The sequence below is a fragment of the Rhamphochromis sp. 'chilingali' genome (assembly GCF_963969265.1).
Source record: "Rhamphochromis sp. 'chilingali' genome assembly, chromosome: 14".
Lineage (NCBI taxonomy): Eukaryota > Metazoa > Chordata > Actinopteri > Cichliformes > Cichlidae > Rhamphochromis > Rhamphochromis sp. 'chilingali'.
Genome location: NC_137941.1, coordinates 20,375,254 through 20,396,249, shown reverse-complemented (window position 1 = coordinate 20,396,249; position 20,996 = coordinate 20,375,254). Strand labels below are relative to the sequence as shown.

Sequence of the window (20,996 nt, the reverse complement as noted above, 5' to 3'; positions counted from 1 at the left end):
AATAATGGCTCTCACCGTGTTTCACTGGAGTCCCAAAGCCTTAGAAATAGCTTTGCAACTCTTTCCAGACTGATAGATGTCAATGACTGCTTCTCATCTGTCCTTGAGTTTCTTTAGATTGTGTCATTATGTGTTATTTTTTGACATCTTTTAGCCTTCTTCACTTTAGCATTTATTTAAGTGATTTCTTGATTCAAAAAGTCTGGCAGTAATTCTGGTCGAGTGACACGGGTGTATTTAAATGGGATTTTCTTTCTTTTCTTTTTTTTTTACAACAAATGAAAACAGAAAGAGTAATGGGAGCAACTTAAACTTTGTGATACACTGCTGTATATGTGCCTTGGAAGACTAAGTGTGACTTATTAGTCATCAAATTTCTACCTATTGACGTCATCCCTTTAGGGATTCCCTCCCATTAAATTCATAATCTGTTCTTTCAATAACGTTGCTCCACTGAGTGCCCCTTTTCGCACCACTAAGGCCACAACTTATCTGGCAGTGAGGTCCTGTTTTTAATTTTCTGTTGAGTGGATATTAAGTCTGGCATAAGGTACCTCTACAGTACATGCACTGACACTCTCCGACATGCAGAGAGTTGCGACCCACATAGTAACACCAAGCAGATGGCTCGAGAAGGTCAGAAGCTTGTACTAATGACCGCAGTGTGCTGTATTACAGTTTGTCTATGTGTACGTGCGTCGCTTTATTTCCTACTAACAACCCTGCTGAGTGTTAAGTCCAACGGTCTTTTCGCTTGTCTTTTCATTTACCAGTTTTTATTAGATTTCAAGGGCATTTTGTTAGAACACTTGCCTCGGGGGATCTTGGAGACTGATTGCCAATAAATGTGTATAAGTGTGTCTGTGCTTCGGAGCGTGTGCGTGCATGTGTGTACTTCAAGAAACGAGAAGAACCACAGTGAAACAGAAAGCTTGAACAAAAGCAAAACAAGAGGAGAAATGATAAAGGAAAGGACTGAGGGGACAAAGGATGCGTGTACATGTGAACAGTGCAAAGTTTCCACGGCTCCGTGTGTGTGTGGGGGTGTGCATGTTAGTGAGATGGATAGCCTATGGCGAGGGTGCATTAAGTCTCTGCCAGATTGGTTACAACTCAGCGGGAATGTCACTGGAGAGTCGGAACAGGATTTAATTGCAATCAGGGAGCTGCCTGAGTCCAGTCGAGGACAAAGAACAAGACGCCGCATTGCTCCCAGTAAACATACATCGTAGTGTGAACACTGAACAAGCCTACAGCTCAGCTCAGGCTGAGAGCTATTAACCTCTCAGGGAGTGCTAAACAGGTGCGTGGCAGAGGGGTGCATACAACCAGGTGGCCGCCTTAACTTTCACTCACTATTATTCCCGCAGTCATTCAACTTTAGGGACTTTTTATGTTACATTATCCTGAAGCAGACCATTCAGTGACTGTACAAATGAATGAGCAGCAGGTGTACCTCAAGATGAAACACTGCGGGCGTTTCTCCTGCTGCATCATGTGATAAGCTCTCTCTGCTGAGGAGAAGATGTGAGGCGGCAGAGAAGAGCAAAGGCGACCCGTGGAGCTCAGGTACAACTGACTGACCTGAGGAAGAGAAGATGTTACATAAAACGGACACAAACATGGCCTAGCTAAGAGATAAGGATTCAGTTTCACCAAAACAGAGAAACCATACTGGGTATCACCTTCTGTGTGTCACTGTAATTGTGTATCAACTTCACAAAGAAGCGGTCTTTTACCATCCTGTTTAAGTCATTAGAATCTGTAGTTTTACACTACAATAATATTTATCAAAACCAAAATGAAAAATTGAAAAAAAATCCAAGAGGGATAAATAAGAAAACTTGTCTCTGAGAGTATCTGTCCTATTAAACTGTGAGTCGACTGTAATGTCACAATGTGTGCCCTGTGCCAGTGTTAGTGGCTGTGGCAAAGGGGGATGGTTTTTGGACCACCAGACCAGAGGAGGTGACAGACGGCCAGCAGATCACACATGTTGTGACATATGTCCTTCTTACACTAGCTCCTCCCTGCCCCCTCACATCCTCTCAGCTGGGTATAGATGCCTGGAGTGAATCCAGACAGAGGCAGGAATGGGACAGCCAGAGAGGGGCTTGGCTTCATTCTGTCAGGGTAGCAGAAGATCCATGAAACCCCTCCTGGGATCCACATGGGCAAGCCTCTACCTGCCAAAAAGTGAGCTATTTCAAAATGAGCTAAGTCCTATTTAAAATAAACCAAAACCCTCTTTATTATGATTGGGCTCACATGTTAATAAAGAACTAAAGACCCGTTACTGACAGGCTTCTCTACTGGTTTATCGTAAATATGCTATTTTTTTAAGGTGAGAGGTAGCGTGTATGTATGTGCCTGAGTGCTTCTGTCTTCCGTGGCTGATGCAGAGTCAGCCTTACGCAGGGTAACTGACAGGAAGACTGCATTATTTATCAACTACAAGGTCCATTTCATCTGCTTATTCCCTGCTTATTGTACCGCATACATGCCCCATTTATCATAAACTTCCATAAGCATAGTATGTAGTTTGTCAAATATAAAGTCATGAATTTCAAGCGTGAGGCCAAATATGTGCACATACCTGTAAGTTCACTCAAATGCATTCTTACCAAAGTGGAATAGATGGGCAGCTCCTTGTTTGGATTGACCAGCAGAAGGATGTGGCCAATGTAAGTCTAGAAAAGAGCAGAAAATACACCTAAGTCATCTTCACTAAAGCAACAAGTTCATTCAGTGTTATAAAATATATCTCTGATGGACCATTTTGACACAAATAGGCTGACACCGCTTAAAATTACTCTCAACCTGCCTAAAGCCAACACTGACCTAGAAATAAAAGTGCTGTCCCACTCTGTCCTTACCAGCTACATTAACTGTGTGGGCATTTTCCATTGCTATAAGGTAATGTTAATGTCGTGGAAGAGAAAGGTCAAGCAGGGACCTCCAGCAATAACCCCCGTAATGACCTTTCTCTAATAAAGACAACAAATCTGTTCTCTCACAGGCAAACCCTGAAGCTATCTAGATAAAAAAAAACACCAGCTCCAAATTTCTGACCCCTTCCACTAAACTGCTAACCCTCTGTTCCAGACAAAGAGTCCTGGAGGCTGTTTGAAAGCTAAGACTCTGTTGTTCCCTAATAGAGTACGGGCTAACATTGTGTAACATGCTGCTCTGACCTAAGAACATGGCTTCAGTTTAATGACTTGAACACATTCCCAATTCTTGAAGACACAGAGCAAAATTTACAATATGTTCTTCATGTGTTTTTTCATTAAGTGTTTAAAACTTTCCATAGTTTTTTTTTACCATCTAACTCTGTTGTTTAATCTCATGACATGCTTGTCAATAATCAGAGTCTTCTGTTCTGTATTTCTTCAGTTCCTTGCCACTCTCATCGGGGGTTTAGCGGTGGAATGGCAGAAGGCAGTGACAGCTCATCAAAGCCCCATCTCTGACCACCCTGCTAGGCACATATGGAGCCCTCGGTGCCTTTGTTCTTGCCTTCATCATATCTCGGCTGGTTTCACCTTCTTTCTAAAAACTCAAACTACTTCGCACATAATATCAAGTGCATACGGACGAAATATAATGAACGGGAATAAAACGTCTCTTATTTTTCTCATCAACGTCTTGATGCAAACTTTATGTTTAAAGCCAGTCAAGCTAGCGTTTGCTTCCTTGAGGGGTTTAAGAATATCTTAGCTGCATATAAAAAGAAACACAATGAATGACTGTTTCTTGTGCAACTCTACAATATTAACATAGGTATGCTCCCATATTATTGTGATAGTTGCACATTTCAGTGTCTTCATTTAAATCTAGGGCACCTCCTGTACCCAGCTTTCAATATTCTGAATTCCAATCGTTTCTCTTTTCTTCATCCACCGCTTGCACTCCCTTTCACTGTCATCTCCTCATCCTCGTCTCCCGCTGTGACTAACCCTAATGTCTGTGGCCCATCTGGGTTTCGATAATAACAGACTATCACTGCCTCTTCACAGAGAAGAGAGCGCACTGATAGCTCCACATTGATCTGGTTCCAGTCTTTATAGAGCTCCATCCCTGTGGAGCTGGAGTGGAGTTTTAAAGGAAAGGGCTATAAAACAGAGATACAAAATGGACCAATTGTTGGAGATGAAGGCATTTTACTTCTAATTTTTTTCTCCCAATCGATCTAAATGGTATCGATTTCGCAGTTGTCATGTGTCTCAGTATTTGTGTTGGAATGGGATACGACACTTACTGTGCAAAAGTCTTGAACAACTCCTCATTTCTTTATATTTTGCTTCGAAGGAGCCAGATATTCTTGTAATGTCTTCAAGTGATCTTGAACAATAGTTCTCTGAAGGTTTTTCAGAGTTTTTCTTTTGACATTAGCCAGCTTTTTCCACTTGTTTTCATTCCATTTTCAGATTAATATCTATATTACGAAGTGTCAGTCCTAAAAAACAATCTACAACCGATGCAAAGTGTCTGAAAGTCTGAACCTATTTCCCATTTTCAATGCAAAATATAAAGAAATGAGAGGTGGCTCAAGAACCGTGTTTATTATTTAAAGATAAAATCCAGCAATGTTTTAGATCATTTAAACTCTACTGATCATTCCCCACTTTTAAGCATTTAAAACAGAAGTTTAAGTGCATTTGTAGGTCCGAGTTTACAAACTGTGAATTCAAATGAATTTACCAGTCCTGTATACTGGTGTCACAGCATTAAGATGGTATAGTTGGTTTTCCTTTGTTTTATGCAGTGAGCACAGTGAATCAAAACCGTTCACTTCAAGTTTTAGCAGTTTTTGACTGTTAGACATTGACTGTAGAAAATTACAGAAAATATCGTTATGCTTTGACTATACAGCAATATTTGTTGGTTTTGTTCTTCTCTGAATTTGTAAAAATGAATACAGAATATAAAAAACATAATATAATCTACATTATAGTGCTCAGAATCTGTGATGCACTGTGCATGGTGTTTATATGTGTTTACTGTACATGCATATATGCTTAAGGGAAGGTGACTGTAGAGCCCACGGGTATAAAAAATGAGTGATGTGATCCAAACACCTAGAAAATTACCAGGGTATAAAACACACTCAACAAATAAACAACTAGATGTCATTGTTAAGCCCATGAGAACATGTGTTTGTCAGTGCTCTCTGTGTGCTCTGGGCTCTAATGAATGTTTAATGTTGAGTGGAATTCATTCTTAAGTAGCACAAGGACAGACGAGTCTTACGTAGATTTGGTCGTTGCCAAAACGTTTCTGCATCTCGTAGAGAAGGCTGCTGTCAGTCAGCTCACTGAGGGACGCCAGATCGTCATTGGGTGCCGGAGGCATCAGTTTCACCTGAAGAAAATACACTTAGTTTAATGCAAACTCTCACAGTGTTCTCAGAAAGGATGAAAGGGCTGAAAAGATAACTTGAGGATTTACAATGGCCATGGGTCTCAAATGCTTAATTTTGGAGCTATCTATTCTTAAAATGGTGTGAATAGACAACAGAGAGGATGGATAATGTTTGAAATGTATTTATTTGTGACTGTTTTATTTGAAATTTGAAAAGAAAAACATAATGTGACACATGCAACGTCATGATGTCAAATTTCAGAGTTTTGTAAACAACATGCAAGTAAACCCTGTGTTTCATATAACTATGTACAAGTCTGTATGCTTTATTTGTTTATATTTTTCTTCTCCTTGAGGACAAATAAACTGTCTTTATGGAACTTTCTTTCTTCTGTCTTGTGTAAACCCCTCTGGACTTTTTGGGATTTTCTGTGTACTTACTGTCTTACTCAGATTTTTGCAGCATGTAACATGACAAGGTACCTGCTCCAGTTTGCTGGCTCCAGAGCCAAAGGGGCTATCTAGGCCATTATCCTGAGAGGGTTGTCGCCTCAGTGCTCCAGCTGCCTCTCTGAACATGGCACATTTCTCCAGCAGACTGTCCCGCTTAGCGATTGGGATACCCAGGGGGTTCCTGTATAGGGTGGCATAGAAGATGGTTAGGCAATAAGGTGAACTAGAGCAAAAGAGAAAAAAAAAGGTTTATAATATGTGACAATTTTTGTGATTTTGAAAAATGTGAACCCACAAGTTCTTGACAGGGGTGTTGAGGTCATGTGAACCACTATCATAGCGCTGGTCAGTGGAGGGCAGAGGAGCAGAGGGGTCCTTCAGCCTCTGTTGCCAGCTCTCTTCTGCATTCAGCAGCATATCTGCTATGGGCTCTGACACTGCAATATCTAATGACATGATATAAAATATGAGATAAATTATTTGGGAATCTGAAATTCACAGAGGCATGTTTAATTCGATAGAGATACAAATTTTAAAATGTCAGATTTGTACGATCTAGTTCTATCATCTAAAGATACTGAGAGTGTAATGATGTTGTTCAAAAGACTGTAAGGGTCACACCACTCCACAGGTACACCTTTTTGTTCTCTTCCCAAGCTTAAACCTCCTTTAAAATTTGTGCGAATGAGTGGTCACTGGTGGAGAATACACTCTGTGGATCAATGCAACCGTGCTTCAGATGAAGGAGTTAAGATCGTTTTTTGTAATGAGGTCTAAGAGGGCACGAGGGATTGGAATGGCTTGAAGCTGTCTTTTTATTTCTGTGTAGGCACTCATCTCTTGTTCTGACTTTCTTTCGTCATTTGGAGGGGTGTGGGGCTCTGGACTCTGAGTCTCAGTCTCTAAGGGCTTGTCTCACTTCTTTTCTAAGACTGCATGCTAGAAGGGGTATCGACTAAGACCCAAGTGAGGCAGTCAGAGTAGTGATTACACGATGGGAGTAAGTGGTAAGAGGCAGAAATGACATTTTATCCCACAATTTAGCGGTTAGGAGGTAAATCCAAAGTCCACATACAAAAAACATATCATCACTACGACACAACGAACTATTAAGATTTCTAAACACTCTCACAGGATAGTATCCCAGTGGTTCTTTGCTCTTCAACAGCATTAGGAACATTGATCTGGATCATTAGCTAGTAATGGCTTCAACTCTAAAATGACAGGTTTTTTAATGTAAGGCCTCAATCTCACAGGCCCAAAGGCCGGTTAGTCATCTCCTGACAAAAATTATTATTCCCCAACCAGTTGGCAAGTGGTTGCTAGTAGTGGCTGACTCTCACTGGGTGAAATCGGAAATATGGGTCCTGCATCCAACACCTCATTGTGATTGCTTGGTAACATGCTTGCATGGAAACATTCACTATTTACTCTTCGAAATAGTGGGAGGGAAACCAGAAATGGAGAAAATCCATCTTCAAAATAAAAGTTGAACCTCACAGCTATAACCAACACATTTATAAAAGTACAACTTTTACTTTGAAGGTGAATGTTGTCCGTTTCCAGTTTGCACCCCACTTTTCACACGGAAAGCCAACATCTTCCATGCGCACTACTGGCGACTGAGTCAAACCACTGTTCGATGGTTGCCAACAGGCCTGTTTGACTGAGGCCTACGCACTGACAGCGAGCTGTTTATTCAGCACGGTTAGATTTGGATTCCAGGACACAACTTCAAGAGCAAACGTCAAAACTGGGTGGCTGTAGCTCAGGTGGCAGAGCAGGTCAGCCACTAATCAGAAGGTTGGTGGTTCGATCCCAGGCTGCATCCTGGCTGCATGCCAAATATCCTTGGGCAAGATACTAACCCCATGTTTGCCTACTGGTGGTGGTTAGAGGGCCCGGTGGCGCCAGTGTCCGGCAGCCTCACCTCACCTCACCAGGGCAGCTGTGGCTACAATGTAGCTTGCCATCGCCAGTGTGTGAATGTGTGTGTGAATGGGTGAATGACTGAATGTAGTGTAAAGCGCTTTGGGGTCCTATGGACTAGAAAAGCGCTATACAAATGCAGGCCATTTACCATTTACCATTCCTTCGTAGGAAAGATCAGATGTAACATGACAACAAAATTCATCAGATTTTGGTGAGCTAGACGACCATAGCAAATGAGTCGCATTGTTTTCAAGCTCATCATTAAACCACTGCGTGACGCCTCTTCCCCTGTGGATGGAGAATTGTCACCCAGGAAATGTTCACTTCTATAGTAGTGAACCAAATGTGCTCAACGGTTAATTGTCTCTGTTGATTCTATTATTACTGCAGCATGCTAACACCCAATTATTCTTTTAGTGCTGAAAAGACAAAAAACAAACAAACAAAACATGCTTTCGGTAATAATATGCTACCTCTATGCCCATTAGCAAATGATTTCCACCGGTGGTATATAATTACTGCTACCAACCAAATTTAATCAGGACAAAAATGTGTTTGTGTTTAGCACAGGGTGTTATTGTTTTCTTTTTGTGCATGCCTCTTTGTTTTATATCATCACAGTGACTGTTAATGCTTTTGAATGGGCTGAGTTGAATAAGACAAAATTTATGCCCCTACTTCTTTTCGCATCATTACCTCCCACTCTCTCAAATGTGTTTGCCCATTCCCGCTGCCACGTCTGTGTGTGTTTCTAGGCACACGTGTATATTTGTGTGAAATACGTTACCGTAGGGCTTGTCTTGGTTGCAGTTCAGCAGAGTCGGGTTCGCGCCATGCCTTAGGAGCTGGCTAACAATGCTTGTCTGTAAGAGATGGGACAAACACAACCATTTTCCATTAAAACCTACAAAAACATGTCATTGCAGGTCTGTACATCCTCCTGTACAAGGTCACGGGAGATGAGGCGGTTATACCTACATTTATAGTTACCGTGAAGAGAAGAGTGGGTATGCAAAAATGTAGTACGGTTTACCGAGACAAACCGTACTAGCAACTCGCAGATGTTACACACGGCATATGTCACACATCACAAGTCTACACAAGTGTTGCCTCTGACCGAAGAGCTCCTTTAATAATGAGCCCATCTCCCATTACATGTCACAGTGAAAGAACCCCATAGCTGTCTACTATCATTTCTGCACAGAGCGACTGTCTCTTTCACCACCCGTCTTTGCTCACAAAGTGTGATGCACAGCTTGATATGGATAAAGTATTTTGGATTAGTATACAGCAGGTATTTTTAGTGGGACTCAAATTACTGGAAAGAAGGATTTTCACTACAACGTGGGAGAGATGCAATGAGTTTAAGGACAGCTCCATTTAACTCTAACATAACAAGCGCTGTTAAAAGAGAGCACTTTACATTTTTATGCAGCAATAACTGTAATAATGTTCTAACTAAAGGTTACCATCCAGCAAAACTACCAATAAACAGAAAGTGTCCTTCAGTGAGAACAAAATATTTAAATGTTCCAATTCCAAAAAATCTTGGGATGCTGTGTAAAATACAAATAAAAACTGAATGATTTATAAGACTCATAAACCCACAGATAGATAATAGAGGCTTAGAATAATATCAAATGTTTAAAGTGAGAAAATGTAAAGCCTTTAAATGGGCTTTGGCCCAGAGAAGACATCAGTGTTTCTGAATCACGCTCACATTTGGTTTCTTCTTCGCAATGATAGGGCTTTAACCTGCATTTGTGGATAGCACTTTGAACAGTGTTCACAGACTGTTCCTGAAGCCCTGAGATTACCATTACAGAATCATGCCTGTTTTTAATGCTGTGCAGTCTGAGGGGCTGAAGATCACGGGCATCCAATACTGATTTACAGCCTTGTTCCTTGCACCCAGAGCTTTCTCCAAATCCTCTAAATCCTCTGATGATATTATGTACTGTAGATTATGAGATATTCATGAGACAATTATGAGTCTCTACAATTTTACATTGAGGAACATTACTCTGAAATTGTTCCACAATTTGAAGACACATTTTTTATTGATCTGTGAATGTCTTCCCATTTTGCTCTTCTGTACATTTTGCATAGTGTTGAAACTTTTAGACCTCTACTTTGTAAAGAAAAGAAAAGAAATCAATAACAAGGCCCTCCATAGATTTTACACATCAAGGTTAGTTTTGTGAGCTTATAAATGCAGTTGTGTTTTGTTTCCTGCAGGGCCAGAGGAGGTTTCCAAGTCTGGGGATTGTCCTGGGAACAACAATGTGAAAAGAGTCTGACAAATGACACAATCAAATTGCGATTTACCAAAGGTCAGGATATCTTGGTCTCTGGAGTGCTGATGTTTATCATTTTATTCAATACTACTGCCCAACTTCATGCATCTCCAATACCAAATGTACCAACATACTTTTCTGTAAGTCACAGTTCACATTTCAGATTCTTTGAAGTACTGCATAGCAACAAGGCATCATCAAAGTACATGGGGGAGTGACTCAGCACATTCTGTAGACTTGCTCTGACCCATGTCAACAGCTGTTCAGCAATCAGTTTACAGCGTCTCTACTGTACACAAATGCCGTCAGCGACACTCGCGCTCTATAAATACTGACAGCTCGTCAGCAGCACCACGAGATCTGAACTCCTGAGTGGGTCAAAGATTAAAGGAGCACTACAAAATGGCTATCAGTACACGGCGGTTCAGCAGGGACAAGGCAAACTCAGTGGTGATGTAGATTCCCACAGACAGAGTAGTTTTGGGGAAAAGCCCACATGTCCCTTTAATATTTGTCACACAATGCAAAACCTGACATTAACATTAAAGTCCTTCAGAAAAATGAACCTGTTATATAAAATCATGATGCTGCTATATTTCCACAGCCTTCACGTGTAACTTCATTATAAAACTGAATAAATTAATCCAAATCCCTGCAGCGCCGCATTTTAATACCCTGTCACTTAGTTGCAAAATCCAACACAAAAGTATTTAAAAATGTCTCCCCCGAGAGAACACAAGTTGAAAAGCCCTGAGTCAAATCAGGGAAGCCAAGAGCCAGGGTCTAACTTATCACAAGACCGAGAGAGGTAAGCTTAATTAGCTACAGTAATAAGGTCGTACATCTTCTTAAAGGGTCAGTCTAGTGTGAATACCACACTCCACATGGGGTTTTTAGGTCTAATGCACCGGTCGGTGTTACAGTTTCCAGCGAGTCTTTACAAAGAAATCGTCTGCTTGGGACTCGTGTCAGAAGAACTTCTTACTAGCAGAACTAACGATTTACTTAGCTGGATACTTGCACACATTTGCAGCCATAAAGTCTCGTCCCAGCCACACTAACCAGTATAAGAAGAAGACACCAGAAGGTAAATGTTAAGCAGGCTCTGGGAGTAGTTTGTATGCAGGAAAGAAAGCACTGGCACCAGTAAAGAGCTGATGGCTAAGGATATTACGCACTGCGAGGGAAACCTAATCGATTTTCCAATCCTCCACACTGACACTCTTAAGTCAAATATACTTACATATTACATAGAACACTTACAAACACACACAGCATGGCTTTTGTAAAAACAAAGACATGGAAGACGGTTAAAATTCAATTTAAAAAGAGAATTATGTGGAGTTATACATTTAAGCTTACTGAATAGCTATAATCTGATCATGAAGCAACTACAGAGAGGAATTCAGTAAGAGGGGAGAGAGAAAACTAAATCAGAAGATCCCTGTGAATGAAACTGGGAAAGGCTAAAAGGCACAGAGATAAAGAAAAATATTTTTAAAACACACAGGAAAAAAACATAGCGTGAGAACAGATAAACCAAAGACAGAACGACTCAACACACCAAATGAATAAAATCTCTTTGTCAGCAGCCAAGCACACAGCCCAGAATGTAATTAAATAACTAGTTGGGTCAGCAAGATCTGAATGTGATCAGTCTCCTCTCTTCAAAGCTGGAACCCTCCCAAACCAGCAGATCCTATTCCCTTCCTGTTCCACCATCTCATCTGGAAATCAATCTCCTCTCTTCTGAGAGAAGCCATTAAACTGCTAATCTAGAGTGCTGTATGCATTTGTTGTAACAAATTCATACACAGAGTCCTCCTGTGTGCCTGTTTCTGATCGACTGAACGAAGAAGAACAGCTTATCAGAGTGTGTATAAGGTAACGGGAGGAGCGCTTCTCTCTGGAATAATCTATCACAAATTTTTCTCATCTTTTCATTACTGAGTTTAACTTAGGGGACTATTTAATCAACGTCCATAACATGCTGGCTTTCTGTGCAGCTGTGGGTTACCTGTCCATATTTAGCAGCCAGGTGGAGAGGGGTCCAAAAGTTGTTGTCAGCAGGATGAGGATCTGCACCACTCTGCAGTAGCACAGACACCACTTCTCTGTAACCACTCGCACATGCAATGTGGAGCTTCAGAGAGAGAGAGAGCAGCAAAGAGAAATTGTAAGTTTAAGTGCAACAGAAAGCTTTTACATCCTAACACATGTGTGCTTTTACATACCAGAGTAATTCCTTCTTCATTGGGCTGATTGAGGCTTCCCCCTGAGGCTACAAGCTGTCTAACATCAGAGAGCATGGTGCTGGGTCGCTGAATCTTCATGGCATGCATGGATGACACATCCACACCTAAAAAAAACACCACCATAACTGAGAAACTTGTGTTACAGTAAGTCTTTAGTTGGCATGCTTAAAGGAATAGTTCCAAATAATCTGACTCATTATCTTGCAAAGAATTGAACGGGAATGTTGATAAAACTCATATTTCAGTGGATAACGCTGGAACCAGGAAATGGTTAACTCAGCATTGCATGAAGGTTGAAGCAGCTAACGCAACAAAGGGGAAAAGCCTACATCTCACTGACAAATGCACTGTAAGCTAGTTTCCCAGACATGCCTTGCCCTAGACTAAGAGAAATATTCAATAAAGCTCTTGGCTGACAAAGGGTTTGAGTCTACAGCTAAGCTTGTCTGGAACATTTTTGCACTTATTCTGTGCAAAAATGTTAACATAAAAGAAACAGTTTTGATGTAGTTTGATCCCAGACAATTTTTGACCTTTTAACTGCAGCAATAAATCAAAGCCAGATACATATTCTTTTAAACTTACTAGACTAAACTGCTTAAAACAAAGTGGTTTACTGACTTTTGCAGTCTAAAGGAATGAGCTACTTGGTTGTAGCTCATTCCTACACTCCTGCAGAGCTAAACTGTTTACGGGACTAAATCTGAGATTCACGCGTTGTTTTATATTAGCAGTTGTGAACGACATCATATAAGGAGAGAGCTGGCCCTGCGCTCAACAATGAAAATTAAAATACCGACACTTGCTCCACCCTGTGACCTCTGTAACAGGGCCATCAAAGACAAACAGAGGTTTACAAGCGCATCTATCCCAAACAATGAAGATCTATGTATCTTTTCATAATTAAATACACACTGCACACCTTACTTTGGTTGCTGTAATAATGTAGATTGATTGTCAGTCAATCTATATTTCAGTGCGATAAGCTTGAGGGCACTAACTAATAGGACTTTTCCAAACAGCCGTGATTAAATCAGGTAATCAATAGTACTGTGTTTCCAAACAAATTAGAGCCTCTGGGTGTGGAGGCCTTTAAGACATACTGATAGTAAAAAAAATCCACAGCTTGCCAGAAACTGTGGGAATCCAGTGGTGGATTAAACCGTCAGTGACTTAACGAGAACAGTGAGAATGAGCTAGACGATTTTTAAAGAAACCGATGGCATGGCGGAGTACAAAAAATATCCTGATGCAGACACACTCGGAAAGTCTGTCGTTCTCCTATAACCACGCAAACTTGATGGGGTGAGAGCGCATGCAGCCAGGTTGCTATAGCAACAGAGGCTGAGCGAGGCTGTGTGAGAAAAAGTATGTTTTATGGTGGCAAAACCAAATGCGATTGGGCGGTGTGGTGTGGTGGATGGGTGGTGGCGGGTTGGGTTGATGGGGGAGGGTCAGAGGTGCTGCAGGTTGGCGCGGTGGGGGGGGGGGGGGGGGGATCACCACAGGGGCTGACAGACAGAAGCAGACTCAAAAGACTCAGAGGCTGGATGTGCGCCCATGTGCAGGGTGGTCTGAGCTCGATGAGTTCGCCGTCTCCACTCACAAGCTTGCATTTGTCATGTTATTCAGCGCAGCCTCATGTGTGGCAGATGGGTGAGGGAAAACCCTCAATCATTGTCATCATCTGTTTCTATCCAGCTTTGTCAGCATGATTCCCGTTCTTCATTCTCTGCATGTCTCTAGATATTTTTTTCTATATATTTTCTTCTCCTTCTGCCCTCATGCGTCTCTGCCTATACCGCTTTCCTCTCCCTGCGCCTCTGTCTCTTTAATTTCCTACTTTGCTGTTAACCTTCACCTTTTTTAAGAGACTAGTGCCCCATTCACGATATACCACAATTATGCCTGTGGGTGTGCCTCACCTTCATGCACAAGTACACACACAGAGCAACTCATGTTTAGCTGCAGGTATAACATAACATCCAAATACGTCCCAAGCAAGACAAATGTAGTCATTAGGATTTTTTTTTCTCTTTGAAAAAAGGGTGTGACATAACAGAAGTGAGCCATTGGATTTGTTTGGGAAGAGTTAACACACATTAAATACCAACTTTACCGTTTTCCTCCAAGTGTTTTCGGAGGATGTAGCTGGTCTCCGTCCCCTCAATGGCGTAGTCCAGAGGAATGTTTCCATTGATGTCCTGAAGCAAAACGTTCACTCCAGCCTTCCAAACGCAGGACAGAAAAAAGACAAGAAAAATAATTTACGAGCAAACTCTGTTTAAGCATGTACCCTGAGCCATTCATCAGACTTGAAGAGATGATAAATTGGGAGTAATTATCTTGGCTTCCCAGAGGGATATACCTGAGCAGCGCCATGGAGATGCTAACAGACAATACACTGAATTAAAGCCATTATTAAATCACTGCCTGGGGGGGCAGTAAAAAGTGGGTGCATTGGTTAACACTGCCTGGGATCACACAGGTCAGTGTGTGTGTGTGACAAGATTAATATGTGTTCATTCAACAGGGATGCTGTCAGAGCATAAGATAACACAAGAGGCCTCCCTCTGGAACCTTTAATGATTGCCTGATGACAGTCGTCAACAATCAGTGTTCACTCTATGGTTTATTGTTTCTCTTGAAAGGAAATTCCCCACCAAAAATGCACCTCTTAACCTGTAAACCACAAAGGTGTGCAAGCTGAGCAATATGTACTCTAGTTACAGTGACGCTGACAGGGCCTTCCCGCTGTCTTCTTTTCTTTTTTTTTTTTAGTAATTGCCAGTTGTCAGCATCCAACCATAAAATGCTTCCTGCTGTTTGACTAAAACATAAAAAAGCAAGTCAATGTAGCTCTCAGAGAAGGACGAGATCTGACAATAGGGATGAGAGACTCTAACTGACGGTCCTTGTTTAATATTTATAGTTAATAGATTTCTAACGACCTGTTTGGAGTGTGGCAAAGAGATTTATGGTCTAGTCTTCAGGCAGGCAGCGATGGAGGGGCTGGGGAAAGAAAAGAAAACTGAAAATGCAAAGAGGGAGCAAGCTGACTGAACTGCACGAAAGCTGTTAACCTTAGTGCTCTGAAAACCAATCAGCAAAATCATGAGAAAAAACAAACTTCGAAATAAACTTTATCTGTCCAGTTGTCTTACAAATAACAGACGTATTTTATTAAAAGAAATGAATAAAATGAAAAGGGAATATTTCTGATTCAGGGACACTGAATTCAGTTTTGACTGATCTGAAATGTGTTCCAGTGAGATCCACAGCTTCATTGTGCATCCATCTGTGCTGTCCAGTGGGAGCTCTTTTTGCTCACTTATGAGGGTGAGCTGGGGGTTAACAAAGAGAATTAATTAACATTAACTATCAGCTGGTGCTTCATGACTATTCATGAAAAAAAAAAAAGCCTTATCACAATGTGAAACACAGCTTGAGAAGAGCAAGATATGAGATGATGACGAGTAAGTCAGAGTGGGAGTGCGCATTAAGGGGGCACAATTATCCCCCCTCTGCCAAACCCACACAGCAACTACACAAACACACACTCCACCCTCACTCCCTCAAACACTTATGGTGCTTTGCACCCAGTGGTAATCTGCAAAACGTCCTAATAAACCTGAAAGGAGTTCTCATGGTGCCTCTCTTAGCATGCATGTGAGTATTACACAGTGGGAGGAGAAGTGTGCTAATCCACACGTTTACCATCAAGATTCAGTAGCGGTAAATAGATGTGCAGCAGAATGAAGTTATTACCTGACAGACAGATACATTATGTCCTCTCTAAACATCCACACCTATACACCTCTACAAAAAGCATCCAGAAAAAACATTTAAACATATAGAATAAGAGAATAGAACAGCCCTTTACTGTCACTGTACATGTACAACAAAATTGTGGAAATATGTTGCTGCCCATTCTGAGAAGGTTAAAACTGCACAAGCAGGACATAATCCTGCACCTGATACTGTTATAAGACAGGGCTTTTCATCCGAGAGTGAAACAATCACAAGAAGGAAATCAGCAGAGAAACTCATTGTATGAATGTAAAAATGCTGGTTTAGCTGTACAAGTTCTAACAATAACAACCAACTGTCATTTAGGAACAAAAAAAGGTATTATGGCACACAGACCTCAGCCAACAGACACAGATTATGAAGCAGGAGCACTAGGCACCACCAATCCAGTGACATAAATCACACATGATAATTGCTGACAGATATAAATGGGTTTGTGTTGTCTGGCAGTCAAGCGTAGTGCAAAGGGGTTATAAAGTTGAGTTGTGAGCCCCACACAAGCCAGCACCATTATGATGGATCCACCAAAGACATCCCAGAGATGGAAATCTGTTAATGCCAAACTCCCTGTGGTTCATAATGGCAGTTGTTAAACACAGTGACTGCTAAAAATCAATAACAACTAGTAAATGTGTGTTGAAAGCTGTCCCTGGGGTAGTTACTGCTGAGCTGGACACCTTCGGTGTGAAAAGCTAACCAGCCTGACAGCTCGCATACGATGAGGCATCAGTCCAACGTATGTCTGACAGACCAGTAAGCTTCTGTCTTAATCAATACAGCTGTCTACAGCTGTTCTTCTGACAATTTATGTAGCCTAGACAAAAAAAATGCTACTTTTACTGAAATCGATTGTAGTCGGATCATAGCCATAGCCCCAACCACAGCTCAGAACAGCAGTGCAATCTGCTCTGTACACATAGAATCATTTAGACCTTCAACCTACTCTTCTGTTCCCATGTTTTACTTTTGTGACAATTTTGCTTGCTTTTACAAAAAGAGCAGATGTTGCAGGAAAATAAGGAGTCATGATTTCATAAAGATTTTAAGTAATGTGCAGCACAGAAAATCTTTTCATTCTACTGAAAAACAAAAATGAATATAAAAAAAAAAATTGTCAAAAGTATAGGTTGAATGAAAAAGCGAGGGGGATGAAAATCTACCCGATGAATGCAAATATGAATGTCCCAAAATAAAGAGTACGTAATACATTTCCTGCTAATATTACGAGCAGTTTTCTGGGACCTAGCTTATAATGCACTAAACGACTAAGCAACAGTTGCCTGATGAACCACTGTGATGTTTGGGGGTTGCACTGCATTATTAGTAGAGAGGCAGAGAGAGTGATTTCAACTGATGTCAAGTGAAGTTCAGTGCAGCCAGAGGCTTGCTGTTAAACGTCTGACTTCAAAGGACTCGGAGTTCACAAGTTCTAAATTCATTATTTACAAGCATGGAAAGTGGGTTAATTCAACGACTGTACCCGTGCTGGATTTTGAGCAGTAAGACAGGAAATTACATTTTGCAAGAGAAACTGCTTCCAGTCGATCACGTGATTCCATTCCTCTCCTAGCACAAGACTGAAAGCTACACAGCAAAATCTCCAGTGTTAAATTAACACTGGAGATTTTGCTGTGTAGCATTTCACAGAAAATGAGAAAATAAAAGGAAAAAAAAACAGAAGTGGTTTTGTTTCAAAAGGTAGAAACTTTGACAGGAACCAAAACAGAGCCTCCAGACTAAAGACAAGAGGAACAATCTGACTTTCACAGAAATTCCAACATTTCCAGTGACACTGGGGGTGTGTTAGTGTATGTTGCATGTCTGTGAAGGCACCAATCGTGCTTTCACAGATGCTGCCATCTCGACGACACCTGTGTCAGGACAGGCCTGTCTAAATGTATACCAGTCACATGGCTTCATAGTTAAAGAGCTTGGGTTCTAAAAGGACCTGCCTGCAGTCAACTCCTGTTACTTGCTGAAAACATTTGGTTGGGATGGAACAAAAAGTGCAAAAAAGAAGCCTCTAAACTGCTGAGCAACTGAAATATGAATTTTAGCCTCTGTCCTATTTACAATTAAACAAAGGGTTTTAAAGATCTGCAAATATTTGAATCTTTATTCCCATTTTATAAATTTTGGGAAATATAGCTGTAGCATTTTCCACTCTGAACTGCGAGTTAATCCTACTAGGGTGTCAATAACAAACATTTACCAGAACTGGAGTGTCAATGGTTTCTGGAAGGGGTTTGGAAATGGGCTGGGAATGACAGAGCTTAGAAATGGCTCGCTCTCCTGCTGTTTGGAGGGAGGAGATAAGAGAATTAACATTACTGCCAATCCGGATGCAGAAAAGGAATTCACTCATATTTCTAATCATTCCCCCCATCCCTCTACTTTTCCACATGACAAGCTTGGTAACATCTCTGTCAGCAAAAAAAGCACTCTGTTGCTCTGAGAAGGAACTGGAAATCAAGGACAGGGAAACAGAGGACAAAAGGAGGGAAATAGCAAAAGAGATGATGGAGTGGAGACAATAGATTAGTATATACTAGCAACATTATTCCTTCTTGTGCCAATCAAAGATAAGGGTGCCAGTCGAGCTCCTCGAGTGAGGCCATTGTTAAATAAAGCCGTTACATTCACAGGGAAGAGCTTGCAATTAGAGCTCTGACGAGGGAACAGCCTGACAACAGAGCAGAAAGACTGGAAATTGGCAAGAGTCTGCGGTGAAGGAGTTGGGTGTCAAAATGAATAAACAGAAGAAAAGGGATATTGGATCTCTGTCGGAAATACTGTTGGACTAAAGCTATTTTTGCCATGGTAGACTGAAAGAGCTTGGGTTCTCCTTTCAGAAATTATACTCCCTTGCTGTTCATAGCAGAAAAAAGAAACTCGAGCGTTTGTCTTACTATGAAGTGAAAAATTCACCCCAAGGAAATTTGCACCATTTTGAAAACTCAAATGTTGGAAAGTGTTTTCTTCCTTTCACCCAAATGTTGTCACGAGCATGCGCAGGGACACACTCACAGAAAGCACAAGCAAAGCCAAATACAGTACTGTGCAAAAGTCTTGAGCTAGCCCTCATTTCTTCTTTGGGTTCCAGTGGTCCTGAGCATTTCTCCAGGTTTTCTGAAGGTCTTTCAAGGTTTTTCTTTGGACATTGGCTGCTTTTTCACTCAATTTCAGCCCAATCCTTGTACCATTTTCAGAGGAATGTTTTTTTTCTGGCTTATTACACCACTTAACACTACTAAGCATAAAAAGCAACCTAACTCATGTGTCTACACATAACAGACAGCTTACCAAAGAACTCATTTTAAATATTATTATTATTATATACTTTATTACTAGAAACCTGTTGCAAAAACAACATCGTTTATTCCTGTTTCTTTAACTGAATCTACAAAAAATTTCAAATATAACAAAATTTGAAGAGGATAAAATAGTATTTTTTAACCAGTGATAAATTTAAAAAATCAGAGGACAAGTTGAGGACAAAATAGGTTGCAGGTCTAAAAACCAGTCTGCAGCAGATGAACAGTGTCTGAATGCACTTAAGAATTCCAGAAAAGACCTGACAAAGAAATTTACAAGAACAAAATACACATAACACCAAATAATAATGCTCAAGCTAAAATCACACAAAGTCAATGTTTGTTTAATTTACTGTGATCCCTTGTGTCTTAAAAAGTGCGCATGCGCCAACCAGCGTGCAGCCTGTTACAGTCGCTCCTGCTTTTCTCTTAGTTTAGCTCTTTTTTCTTACGTATTCTTTTTTTTTTCTGACTTGTATTTTCCTCCGTTTTCTATCTCTTACTCAATCATGTGGATTGAGAGAGTTTTTGTTCTTCTGGTGGCCGTGGAACTGTTACTTTTATCATGGAACGGGACCGCGGCACATCTCCTACACGCACGGACTGTTTACTCCAGAGATCAGCTGATCGCCCTGATGCCGGCCGGCTCGCTGGCCAGGCCCGCAGAAGTACCAGCTGAAATTTGGAGGAAAACACATCGGGGATGCAGAGGTCAAGGACAGAAGAGAAGAAAAAAGGTGACGGTGAGACAGCGGAGGCTCGAAGCGAGGAGGAGGTTTAAACCGTGTCTGCCGTCTATCGTGATGGGAAATGTGCGATCGTTGGCAATTAAAATCGACGAGCTCTCAGCACTGGTACGGAGTCAGAGGGAATACCGAGAGTGTAGCCTGATGTGTTTCACCGAATCATGGCTGCACCAGGACATTCCCGATGAGAATGCTTCCGTGGAAGGCTTCCACACTGTTCGGGCGGACAGGGACAGCATCGCTAGCGGTAAGCGTAAAGGAGGTGGGCTTGCTGTTTTAGTTAACAACCGGTGGTGTAACCCTGCCAACATAACAATCAAAGAAAGGATTTGTTGCCCGGACACTGAACTGTGTGCTGTTGGACTCAGGCCGTATTATTTACCCAGGGAATTCTCTCACGTCATCTTGGTGGCTGTCTATGTTCCCCCCTCTGCTAACCCCACAGCTGCATGTGACACTATCCACTCTGCCATAGCTCGGCTACAGACTCAGCACCCGAGTGCCTTTATTGTGATCTCGGGTGACTTCAACCATGTATCACTGGACAATACACTACCAACATTCAAACAATATGTGGACTGTCCCACCAGGGGAGAGAAAACTTTAGACTTACTGTATGCTAACGTTAAGGATGCATACAGCTCCTCCTCCCTCCCCCCACTTGGTAGGTCAGATCATAACCTGATTCACCTCACCCCCCGCTATGTGCCAATTGTGAGGAGGGAACCTGTGACCACCAGGACTGTTAGGAGGTGGTCAGAGGAGGCAATAGCGGAACTACAGGGCTGTTTCGAGGTGACCGACTGGGAAACACTCTGTGAGCCT

The 20,996-nt window shown here is 41.5% G+C and overlaps 1 protein-coding gene across 8 annotated transcripts in view; it reads right to left on the bottom strand.

Annotated features, from left to right (window-relative positions):
• The window catches only part of myo16 (myosin XVI), a 119,332-nt gene that overhangs the window by 56,947 nt on the left and 41,389 nt on the right, over positions 1-20,996 (bottom strand). For all 8 annotated transcript variants that reach the window (XR_013974041.1, XM_080902503.1, XM_080902505.1 and 5 more), the window contains exons 5-13: positions 14,421-14,529; positions 12,281-12,405; positions 12,064-12,189; positions 8,537-8,612; positions 6,113-6,263; positions 5,848-5,998; positions 5,254-5,364; positions 2,625-2,690; positions 1,457-1,584 (exon numbers count right to left, since the gene is read on the bottom strand). Coding sequence is in view for 7 of the 8 variants with exons in the window: in XM_080902503.1 (XP_080758629.1) it covers positions 1,457-1,584; positions 2,625-2,690; positions 5,254-5,364; positions 5,848-5,998; positions 6,113-6,263; positions 8,537-8,612; positions 12,064-12,189; positions 12,281-12,405; positions 14,421-14,529 (1,043 nt within the window). In the remaining variant the exon portion in view is untranslated. The remainder of the gene's footprint in view (positions 1-1,456; positions 1,585-2,624; positions 2,691-5,253; positions 5,365-5,847; positions 5,999-6,112; positions 6,264-8,536; positions 8,613-12,063; positions 12,190-12,280; positions 12,406-14,420; positions 14,530-20,996) is intronic.